Raw genomic sequence first — 12,546 nt, 5'->3', positions numbered from 1 at the left:
CATGGAGAAGACAAAAGAGATGGTGAGATGATGAAACCAGAAGGAAGGCAATGTGTTGTTGGTATACAGTGGTTTCACATGGAGAAGACAAAAGAGATGGTGAGATGATGAAACCAGAAGGAAGGCAATGTGTTGTTGGTATACAGTGGTTTCACATGGAGAAGACAAAAGAGATGGTGAGATGGTTGAATAAAAGGAAGGCAATGTGTTGTTGGTATACAGTGGTTTCACATGGAGAAGACAAAAGAGATGGTGAGATGATGAAACCAGAAGGAAGGCAATGTGTTGTTGGTATACAGTGGTTTCACATGGAGAAGACAAAAGAGATGGTGAGATGATGAAACCAGAAGGAAGGCAATGTGTTGTTGGTATACAGTGGTTTCACATGGAGAAGACAAAAGAGATGGTGAGATGATGAAACCAGAAGGAAGGCAATGTGTTGTTGGTATACAGTGGTTTCACATGGAGAAGACAAAAGAGATGGTGAGATGATGAAACCAGAAGGAAGGCAATGTGTTGTTGGTATACAGTGGTTTCACATGGAGAAGACAAAAGAGATGGTGAGATGATGAAACCAGAAGGAAGGCAATGTGTTGTGGGTATACAGTGGTTTCACATGGAGAAGACAAAAGAGATGGTGAGATGATGAAACCAGAAGGAAGGCAATGTGTTGTTGGTATACAGTGGTTTCACATGGAGAAGACAAAAGAGATGGTGAGATGGTTGAATAAAAGGAAGGCAATGTGTTGTTGGTATACAGTGGTTTCACATGGAGAAGACAAAAGAGATGGTGAGATGATGAAACCAGAAGGAAGGCAATGTGTTGTTGGTATACAGTGGTTTCACATGGAGAAGACAAAAGAGATGGTGAGATGATGAAACCAGAAGGAAGGCAATGTGTTGTTGGTATACAGTGGTTTCACATGGAGAAGACAAAAGAGATGGTGAGATGATGAAACCAGAAGGAAGGCAATGTGTTGTTGGTATACAGTGGTTTCACATGGAGAAGACAAAAGAGATGGTGAGATGATGAAACCAGAAGGAAGGCAATGTGTTGTTGGTATACAGTGGTTTCACATGGAGAAGACAAAAGAGATGGTGAGATGATGAAACCAGAAGGAAGGCAATGTGTTGTTGGTATACAGTGGTTTCACATGGAGAAGACAAAAGAGATGGTGAGATGATGAAACCAGAAGGAAGGCAATGTGTTGTTGGTATACAGTGGTTTCACATGGAGAAGACAAAAGAGATGGTGAGATGATGAAACCAGAAGGAAGGCAATGTGTTGTTGGTATACAGTGGTTTCACATGGAGAAGACAAAAGAGATGGTGAGATGATGAAACCAGAAGGAAGGCAATGTGTTGTTGGTATACAGTGGTTTCACATGGAGAAGACAAAAGAGATGGTGAGATGATGAAACCAGAAGGAAGGCAATGTGTTGTTGGTATACAGTGGTTTCACATGGAGAAGACAAAAGAGATGGTGAGATGATGAAACCAGAAGGAAGGCAATGTGTTGTTGGTATACAGTGGTTTCACATGGAGAAGACAAAAGAGATGGTGAGATATGAAACCAGAAGGAAGGCAATGTGTTGTTGGTATACAGTGGTTTCACATGGAGAAGACAAAAGAGATGGTGAGATGATGAAACCAGAAGGAAGGCAATGTGTTGTTGGTATACAGTGGTTTCACATGGAGAAGACAAAAGAGATGGTGAGATGATGAAACCAGAAGGAAGGCAATGTGTTGTTGGTATACAGTGGTTTCACATGGAGAAGACAAAAGAGATGGTGAGATGATGAAACCAGAAGGAAGGCAATGTGTTGTTGGTATACAGTGGTTTCACATGGAGAAGACAAAAGAGATGGTGAGATGATGAAACCAGAAGGAAGGCAATGTGTTGTTGGTATACAGTGGTTTCACATGGAGAAAGATTGAGAAGGGACTGTACCAAGAAGAGAAATTGTACTGGAGCCACTGGGAATAGCAGAGAGAAAATACAAACTGTAGAGAAAATATATTGGAAGGCAGCATGTGGAGAGGAAACCCGGGGTAGACCTGGGAGTCACCCTGGAGTAGGCTGGGAGGATATACAGGAGGGCTGCAAGTCCTGCACAGAACCTGGAAAACAGCAATTGGAAGTGTTAGGCACCTGAAGCATAGAAATCAAACCCAGTTCCCCTGATTATCAGGCCTCTGCACCAACCATTAGGCTACTCCTCCACTCCATCAACAGGACCTGACAATCTGTTCTATCAGGTTCTGTCCCAATAAGGACTGACCAGCCTGGGTCAATGTCATGGGACCTCCATGTGATGCTTCCCCTGGGGAGCTGCTGATGCCATGTGGCTCACTCACTCGGGAGAACCACAGTCTGAATACAACATGGCCATAATCTTCACCGGAAGGAACATCTTCCATTGCACATTGGTCGGAGCTCCTTAACCCTGGGATCTAGCCATCTGGAACAGCGCAATCGATGACCTCAAGACGACTAGCTGCTCCATTGTAGATAGGGCAGTACGAACTCTGCAAATGCTATCCATGCTCATGCTGCAGCCCTTCTATGTTCCTGGTCATGCTATATAAGCATCTAGCCGTGACAGTGACTCCAACTGGCACTGCCTTCCAACTAGTTACTCTGGTTTCAACTAGTCTCACTGAACCAACTATACATCATCCTTATTAGCTTCCCAGGACCCCCTCTTTTTTTTTTTTTTTTTTTTTTTTTAAAGACCCAGAATTAAGTACTGTCAGGGGGAGGGAGAGGAAGGAGAAACAGAAAGCAGGCAGGGACAGCACAGAGGAAGGAGAGAGAAATGACAGAAAAGCCACAAGCAGGGACATGGGCACGAGAAGCCTTGAACACACACCAGGTACACAGTGCCCTTCCAGCCAGAGCATCTTGTGGGAGAGCTCTGTTATCTCTCACACACCAGGAAGACTTATACCAACCTGGAAGTAGTCCTTAGACTGACCCAGAGAGCCACCAGCCCAAGATTAGCTTCCACTAGTGACTTGGGCCATGACCTGAGTGCCTCTAGTGGGAAAAATGCTCTTCATCTTGTAGCTACACAATCTTGACTGTGACCATCTGCTGAGCGCAGAAAATACTGAGTGGAATACACCAATCCTTATATCAACAGTGATGTCACTAAAAAAAAAAAAAAAAGTCTACTCTCTGCTTCCATCTGCTAGATAGAAAAAAAGAAAACAACAACTCACTAGTTTAGACTGGTCTAGCATGAAGAACAGGAATATTGGATTGCATGATGAGGCCCCTTAATCTTTCTGGACCTAGGGAAAGTGCCTTAATGCAAAACCTCTCTCCTGTCAGGAAAGGAGGGGGCACAGACAGCCACTCTGCAAGAATACGTATTGGCCAGCAAAGAGCCCTGAAGAAGCTGTAATATGTACCTCTTGATGAGGTGACCAATCTAATGAAGGGTGGGGGTGCGGGTAGGGGGGGGGGGGAGAGGAAGAGAAGCAAGGCTATAACAGGGGATAGGCTTATGAATGAAGGCTCATGGTGCCCAAAAACAGATGCTGGAGCTGGGTAGCATAACAGCAGAAAACTGCAGGGCCATAAACAGAATTTATTAAAATTACATGGATAAACAAAATCCCCTAAAATTGTTCAAACATTCAATGCAGTATTCAGAATCCAAGCACATAATGGCCTAAGTTAGGGCCCTGCTAATTCACTGCTCTGAAAAGTCTCATTACATCTGGCTGGGAAAAAAAATGCAAAAGACACCAAGATTCATATCTAAGATTCATGTCCAAAACAAGATCCAAAAATGTAAAACACACAAACCTGTACTAACTGTGGTTTAAGGCAGTTATCAGAACCTCTCCTTACACTACAGCAGTTATTTCTATCCCCATCCTGAAGGCACACAACTGGTATGTTATCCATCATAAGCAAGCACACACTGGAGAGCCACTCTGCAGACCCCTCATATGCATATTCCATGCAACCATCCAGATACCTAGGTATGCTTCCAGGACTGGTTTTGGAAACACTCATTACAACATAAATAACTTTAATACAGTAATAAGATGTGTTTTTATATGCCTCCCTTGGCCCCAGAAGAGCTGATATCTCATTCCAGGTTATCAATTTCAGACACTGGAACTAGATGATAAATGGAGACTTATGTCTGGAAGTTCTAAGGATGACTCCCATGACCTGACTGTGGCTTAAGACAGTGTCACCACCAAACCTACTTTTTTTTTTTTTTTTTAATTGTATTGCTCTCCTCCTCATTCAGGTAACTAGAAACGGGGGCAGACAACCTCCAGTCCCCATGAAGACCAACAAGGTTTTCAAGACATCCCTGATAAAACAGGAACGAGATACATTTCAAGCAGTGTGAATGCAAATTTCTCTCATGCCTACTCACCATGGGTATCTCAAAAACCAGAGCAGACTGCTGTCTATAGGGACTGAAGTTTGCCTATGCCTGATCAGAAGCAACCCTCTCCAAGGAGCTGCTATTCTCCTCCTCCTCCTCCTCAAGATGAGCAAAACTTGGCAAGAAACAAAACAGAAGTGCTATGTGGTCACTTCCACTTTTGGAGTACCAGTCCTAAAATTACAATCCTCTATCAGTAATGCTTCTAAATTAGAACTACTGGGGAGTGCAACAGTAAGAAAAGGATGGCTGATTTACAACTAAACGCCACTGAACCATGCCAGGGAAGAAAAGCGTACCAGTCCATTGGTGTGATTACACATGTCCCACAGAGGAATCAAAGCCAGGGTAACCCGAGAGCCATCCTCAGTCGGAATTTGGTTCTGCCGGGTCATAACCGAGGAAACGGCCCATCTAGAATGGGGAAAAGAAAAGTTTGGAGTTTTGGGGATCTTTTTTTAAAACAGTCCATCTCTCACTTTGTCAAACAAATTGGCACAAAGCTTTTTTTTCATTAACATTCAACACCTTTTTTATTTTAGGATTTTAATTTATCATGAAACACCCTGCCAAGCCAGCTTCTAAAACTCATTCCTTTTCAGTTGAAAATAGATTGAATTAAAAGAAAACATCTATGAACACACTAGTTTGCATGAATATTGAAGCCTGAATCCACACAGTCTGACTTCTGTTAACATGAAATAAGGAAAACAATTTTAGTCATACACTAGCATCGTTGATGTGCATTCTCACTGAGATACCCTTGCGTGCATCCACTGGCTGGTTAGACCACTTAAAACAAAAGCCAGTGAAATATTTTGTCAGATAGCTTTATGCTTCTGGTATCTTTAATTCTGGTAATTTGCAGTGACAGGGTGTGCCCTCTATCACCAAATCAAAGGAATGTATCAGGAGAGAGCGCAGTCAACCTAGAGCAATAAACTGGGCGGAATAAAAGCCTCACAAAGCCTTCATTTGTCACTGCAGATTTTTTCCTCCTGCTTCTCACTTCAATTGGAAACAGGGTTGGAATCTGGCACCATGAACCTTCATTCAGGATGACTTAGGGACCTTCCCCCTTATTTTATACCTCCTCCTAATTTACTTATAGTTACTCTCTGCAAAGACGGTCTATGTAGGGCTCTCCCTAGAACCATTCAATGGTGGCCTCTAAAGCTAAGCACTAGGTATATTTTTCCCAGAGGCTTGGAACAATGTCTCTGTAGCAACCCAGTTGACCTGGAGGTCTATAGAAGAAAAAAAAAATTCTACTTGTTCTATTTATCACTTGTATTGTACACCAAGTGCCTGTGCAAAACCCCTTCCCATTCAGAGCAACAGTAGTAGTACAGACCACCGAGATGCTTGTTTGTACTCGAACACTTATGCTCCAAAAACTAAAGTCACCCATGTAATTGCAAGTTACACTGTAGTCACACACCTGGTAGACATGTATAAAATCCTAACAGTTTTAAATACTACATTAATTCTACCTCCTCCCTACACACATTATTCCAATCTGTCAAGTAAAATCCTTTTGATAACATCCCAAACTAGGAGACTCCAGCTGGCCAGCCAAGGGTAGATTCACGGTGGTATGTTAGGATCAAGACTGGCAGAGGACTAGGCAGAAGTTAATGCTAAGCCAGCTCATACAAGGCCAGTACTGCTCAGACCTTTCTTATTCTATGCTTCCTGAGAAGTATGTCAGTTTACAGACAAAGGAGAACAAGCTAGATGGGATGAACAAATAAGGAACATTAACAGGCTTGAGAACTGGTGGCACATAACTGCATTTGGAATCCAGAAACCAGAGACCAGTTAATCCAAAAAAGGGCCACCAAAACAGTGCAGTCTGCAACATTGCTTTAAGGCTAATATTGAGGACCTAAATACATACACCCCGGAGTCCAAGAGGAGAAATATGTAACTATCTCTGGGAAACAAAAAAATGAGGTTTTAATGAATTCTGTGAGTAAACAAATATAATATAATAAAACGCACCCTCAACGTTCTGAGGACAACGTTCTGTGAAGCCATGAAGCCATCTGACGTCACTCCCAGGCTGAAGGGTTCGTGGATTCGTGGTGTGAAGCCTTCAAGCCAGCCAGCCGTCTCTGCCCTGCCCTCGCGTCTAAACAAACAAATCCGGAAGCGAAGCGTCAGAGAAGGAGGCGGCGCTCCCGACGTCTAGCCTTCCCTTCGCTGTGTTCCGCCTTCCAAAAAAAGGCGGAACACAGCGAAGGGAAAGCTAGACGTCGGGAGCGCCGCCTCCTTCCCTGATGCTTCGCTGCCGGAAACGCCACGGAGGTAAAGTTAAAAAGAATAAAAAAAACAAAAAAGGGATGCATGGATGCGAAGGGGGGCGGGCCAGGCTGGGACATGGGAGAGAGAGGAGCATGGATGCGAGGGGGGGGCCATGGAAGGGAGAGAGGGGACTTGCTGGAAAAGGATGAATGGAGGCGACAGGGGACAGAGGAGCATGGATGGGCATGGATTGGGAGGGCAGGGCTCAGGGAAAGAGGGAAATTGCTGAAAAGGGATGAATGGAGGGGGCAAGGGACAGAGGAGCATGGATGGGCATGGATTGGGAGGGCAGGACTCAGGGAGAGAGGGAAATTGCTGGATAGGGATGAATAGAGGGGACAGATGGGCATGGATGGATATGGATTGCAGGGCAGGCCTCAGGCAGAGAGGGCAATTGCTGGATAGGGATGAATGGAGGGGCCAGGTGACAGAGGAGCATGGATGGGCATGGATTGGAAGGGCAGGACTCAGGGAGAGGGGAATTGCTGGATAGGGATGAATGGAGGGGACAGATGGGCATGGATGGATATGGATTGCAGGACAGGCCTCAGGCAGAGAGGGGAAATGCTGGACAGGGATGAATGGAGGGGGCAGTGCCCATGGAGAGAGGGGAATTGCTGGAAATGGATGAATGGAGGGAGCAGGGGACAGAGGAGCATGGATGGGCATGGATTGGGAGGGCAGGACTCAGGGAGAGAGGGAAATTGCTGGATAGGGATGAATAGAGGGGACAGATGGGCATGGATGGATATGCAGGGCAGGCCTCAGGCAGAGAGGGGAAATGCAGGATAGGGATGAATGGAGGGGGCAGGTGACAGAGAAACATGGATGGCCATGGATTGGGAGGGCAGGGCTCAGGGAGAGACTCACTCTCTCTCTCACACACTCACTCTTTCACTCTGACTCTCAAACAGTCACTCTCACATACACTCTCCCAAACATACACACTCCGAGGAAAACCTTGCTAGCGCCCGTTTCATTTGTGTCAGAAATGGGCCTTTTTTACTAGTTTGTAATAAAACAAACTCCATTCTTTTACATGAAAAAGTCTTTTCAACTGAAAGTTGAAGGTCATGATGTGAAATTGTAACAGGAAGAAATGGATCCTTAAGTTCATGCCTTCTTCCCATTATCAACCTCTTAGTGGAGGTAGTGGTCACAAAAACAGTATAAGAACTCACAAAAGCATGAGACGGTACATAGAACGTTCATACAGAGTTGGCAGCGCTGTAGCAGGTATGGAAAAAAAAAAAACAGGCGGGTTTATATCAATTGCTCTGTTCCTGCATTTTTTTTACAACAGCCTCCAATGTGAAATTAAAAACTATTTCAAAAAGGCTGTTACAAGGTTCTGATGCTCATCCTTTCCACTTATGGTAAATTCTGAAGGCTTATCAGCACTGAATTGTAAACCGATATTTTACATGGTCACAGCAAGGTTGCTTTTTCCTGAAGTAGTCCTCTCTCTTTTCAAGACATCAAAGACCACTGAAATTTAAAACTAAACAAAACCAAACCTTCTGAAAAACACCAACCTGTAATCATCATAAGTGAATGATTCCTTCAAGGGCAGCTTGTTGGCATTAGGATGACTCTGGGAATTTCAGAGTTTCAGAAGAGCCAGGGAGAAAAAGAAGAGGAGGAAAAACAGAATCAGTCAACAGAATTTCATTACATTGCTGCCTAACAGATCCTAACTAGAGCCAAATGAAGCAGGAGGCGTCCAGCCGCACTACAGAGGGATCATCATGCTATTCGGCTTTCATACATCACTGTCAACTTAATTTGTTGTATCCAGCAGTCGCCATAAATCTGCTTCTTCATATTTCAAGATTGGAACCCACAGACACCACAAAAATATAAAATTTTAAGTGGAATCTGACTCTAGGCAACTACGTGCATTAATGGACCTGCAATTTTCACTAACAGTTCCATGTTTCACTCAGAGTAGGTGCACAAAGGAGCTAGGGCTGAACCGAATATTCGTTTTGGACCCAAATACATTATTCGTATTCAGTTGAATAAATTCAAATACAAATATTCTGGGGCTCTACAGTGCTAAATCCTACTGAAATAGTAAAAGAAGCAATGTGAAATCAGAGATCAAGTATTTGTTATGTTAAAGTTCAATGCCCATTATTCATATTATGTATTTGGCTGAATATTTTTATTTATTCGTATTTGGCTGAACAGTAAAATATGCTATTCGGTACAGCTCTAAAAAGGAGCCACTGGACATGTCCATGCACTGGGACTTGCTCATATATTTGAGACATATCCCCACAAATCTGCACAAGTTACAGCACAGCTCATTCGTACAAAAAAAAAATGGTCAGTGTGATTTCTTTAAGCTGTAGTTCCTAACTCCATTTAATGGAAGGGAAAATATAAAAATGATTGCAAAGTTCACTTGCAGTAAACTGATAAAATATGCATAAATTTGAGACTATAAAATCATGATTCAACATTTAGCACAGATTTCCTTTATTTTAAATTGTCTCCTGACTTTCCTGAATGAGTACATTTCTACAATGGACATACTACTTTTCAAACTGAGGCATTTTAGCTACTTTGGGGTGGGGGTAGGACACCACACATTCCGTGCACCAGTGTAATCAAACCAGATTAAATGTGCTGCATAGTGCCAAAAATTCTGCTCACTATGAACACATTTCAACACATCAAGTGATCAGCTTACTACAGCCAAGGCAGAGAGACACGCGGGCCCGAGCGTACGGCTGTACCACTATTAATGCACGGAGCTGTGCGTCACCTGCAGATTTTACTCCGGATGCATTAGCATCACAAGTGCAAAGTAATTTATCATCTCTCGCTGTAATGTACTCGCTGGCACTGTGTGTGGGACAGTGGGGAATGAGGTAGAAAGTAGCTCGAATCCTAAATCAATTAGACAACAAAAGCCTGCACTTGGTGTGCAATTTTAGGAAAATTACACATCACATAAGGCTGCCAATTGGGTGTTAGCTCCCATGTATTCTTTCCCCCTTCCATAAGCCATTTAAAGGACTAGAGTTGAAATACTTCAAGTTCTGTGATTCTATTGTTTCAGCACAGAATATACAATGTAGTGATGATACATTTACATTTCAATTGATTTTTTTTTTTTTCAGTTCAATTCATATAGAATCATGCGAGGGTTTGTAATTTGTGATGTTTTCCAGCTGTAACCAAAACATTTTTATATTCCACTACACTTCTATCCCAATTTTAAAAAGAGGCACAAATGGTTTTCTCCAGCCATCGTATGATAGATCAGACTTCCAAAACCTGCTCTGCTGTGAATATTGTTATCATAACTGAGAACCTGATCTGCTAACTGTATAAAACTTGATAAGAAATAAGCAGTGGCGTACCAAAGGGGGGGGGGGGGCGGTCTGCCCCGGGTGCACACCGCTGGGGGGTGCCGGGGCGCGCGCCTGTCAGCTCCGAGTTCGCTAACTTCCTGTTCCGGGGCAGAGGGAGCTGCAGCGAACGAGCGAAGTTAGCGAACTTGGAGCCGACAGGCGCATGCTGTGGCACCCCCCCAGCGGCGTGCATCCAGGGGCTGTCATTGCACCGGGGGGGGGGGGGGGGGGGGGCGCACCGGCGATCCGCCCCGGGTGTCATCCAGGCTAGGAACGCCACTGGAAATAAGGTACCTAATAAAGAGCAAACTGATGCAGCCCTGGATGATTTATTTCTTCCTAGTTATTGGTGGGTGGACCACCATGTTGGGAGGGATAAATTGACCCTAAAAAATACAGTTGACACCAGTCAGTTGAATTTTTAGGACAGCTACTATAAATATGCAGGAAATAATTATTTATATATAAGTAAAAAAAGGCCCGTTTCTGACACAAATGAAACGGGCGCTAGCAAGGTTTTCCTCGGAGTGTGTATGTTTGAGAGATGGAGTGTGTGTGTCATAGAGAGGAGAGGGGCAGAGACAGCGTGTGTGTGTGTGTGTGTATGTATGTGAGAGAGAGTGTGTGAGAGACAGAGTGTCTGTGTGTGACAGAGAGAGAGTATGATAGACAGGGAGTGTGTCAGAGACTGTATGTGAGAGACAGTGAGTGTGAGCCCCCACCCCCCCCTCTCTGGTCTCAGGACCCCCTCCACACCTCCCTCTCCCCTGCCCCGCCTTCAGCCATCCATGTCCAGCGACCCTCCCCTCCCCCCGGTGCATCAAACCCCCTCGCCACCCGCAGCTGCCAGTGGTAATGCTGTCTGGCCGCTGCTGCTTCCCCTGTTGAGCAGCAGCGGCCGCTACAAAAAGAAAAGAAGCGATAAATGTTTTTAAACCCAGCCCCAAATCATTCGCAAATGCCCGAGTCTTACAATGCAATCTCTGCAGCCGCTCCTCCTCTCGCCTGTCACGTCACTGTGCTCCTCCGGCGTCTTACTCCAGGGGCAGTGACTCAGCGTGCTTTGTTTTTCAGTGCCATATATAGAATCTGGTCCCAAATGTGTAAAAAAGGGAATTCCATTTCACTAAAACATTTACTTTCATGCATGTGCCTGGAAGCCCAGATAATAAATGCAATACTTATCTATATATATAAAACTCACCCTCAACGTTCTATTTGCACTGACGTCACTGAAAACAGGTTCGTAAGTTCGAAGCTCTGAAGCCACACAAAATCACAGTCTGTGGGCCCCGCCCTCGCGTCAAACGTTATGACGTTGAGGGCGGAGCACATTCTCAGCTCCAACGTTGTACTGCACTGTAGCTCTCGCACGGAGGCTGCAGGGCGGCCGGCGACACACGGAGACACAAAGGGACGGAGGGGAGCCTTGCTTGCGCCCGTTTCATTGCGATTTGAAACGGGCCTTCGTTACTAGTACCAAATAAAAAGTGAGCAAGTAATCCGTCTTGCTATATAAAGCCCTGTTCTACTTGACACATGTGATCATTTCTCTACAGCTTTTTTTTTCTGGTGCAGCAGTGTCAAACAAAACGCCATGTAAAATAGTTTAATTGGCTATATTTTTTAAAGATGCTTTCCATAAACTTAAAAAAAAAATAATATATACACTAACAATTCATCAATGCGCATCAGACTAAGTTCACACACATAGGATTACAACCAAAGCAGGGCCTGAAGGGCACCAGAAGAGGACAAATATGACAAGGTTGTAATTTAAATGACAGGAGGAAAAAAAGGACCAATTCATTCATTCATTCTGCAGTTTTTCCTGCCTATTACAAGGATATAAACGTAGGCAGCATCATGCCATATCCAAAGTCATTTTTGCCATCTTCCTCTCTGGCTTCCTACCACAGGAGTGGCTAAATTGTTTTTTTTAATTAGTTTTCTGGCTATAAAACTACTTTAAAGTGTTCTTTAAATGGTTAAAAAAAAAAAAAAAACCCCAAACCATCTTCTAATTATATTCTAGGAGTATACTTGTTAACAGATGAGAAATTACAGACCTGATCAAGCCCTTCAAGGAGTTGTAAAGGTAATTAAATTTAAATATATTTATAACCCACACCTTCACTCTACACTCGACAGAAACAGCACTCACTAAAGTCTTTAATGACCTGTTCATTGCCAAATCCAAAGGTCACTACTCCATCCTCATCCTCCTTGACCTATCCGCCACTTTTGACACTGTCAATCATATCTACTTCTTGCCGCACTGTCTTCATTTGGGTTCCAGGGCTCTGTCCTCTCCTGGTTCTCCTCTTATCTCTCCCACCGTACCTTCAGAGTACATTCTCATGGATCTTCCTCCACCACACCCATCCCGCTCTCTGTTGGAGTTCCTCAGGGATCTGTCCTTGGACCCCTTCTTTTTTCAATCTACACCTCTTCCC

The 12,546-nt window shown here is 44.1% G+C and overlaps 1 protein-coding gene across 1 annotated transcript in view; it reads right to left on the bottom strand.

Annotated features, from left to right (window-relative positions):
• SETD3 (SET domain containing 3, actin histidine methyltransferase) overlaps positions 1-12,546 on the bottom strand; it is a 108,195-nt gene that overhangs the window by 19,338 nt on the left and 76,311 nt on the right. Inside the window, 2 exon segments of the mRNA XM_030214029.1 lie at positions 4,718-4,832; positions 8,261-8,319. Coding sequence (XP_030069889.1) covers positions 4,718-4,832; positions 8,261-8,319 — 174 coding nt within the window.

The sequence above is a fragment of the Microcaecilia unicolor genome, chromosome 9, assembly GCF_901765095.1.
Source record: "Microcaecilia unicolor chromosome 9, aMicUni1.1, whole genome shotgun sequence".
Classification (NCBI taxonomy): domain Eukaryota; kingdom Metazoa; phylum Chordata; class Amphibia; order Gymnophiona; family Siphonopidae; genus Microcaecilia; species Microcaecilia unicolor.
Note: the sequence above shows the minus strand (reverse complement) of the source record. Positions and strands in the feature narration are given on the sequence as shown.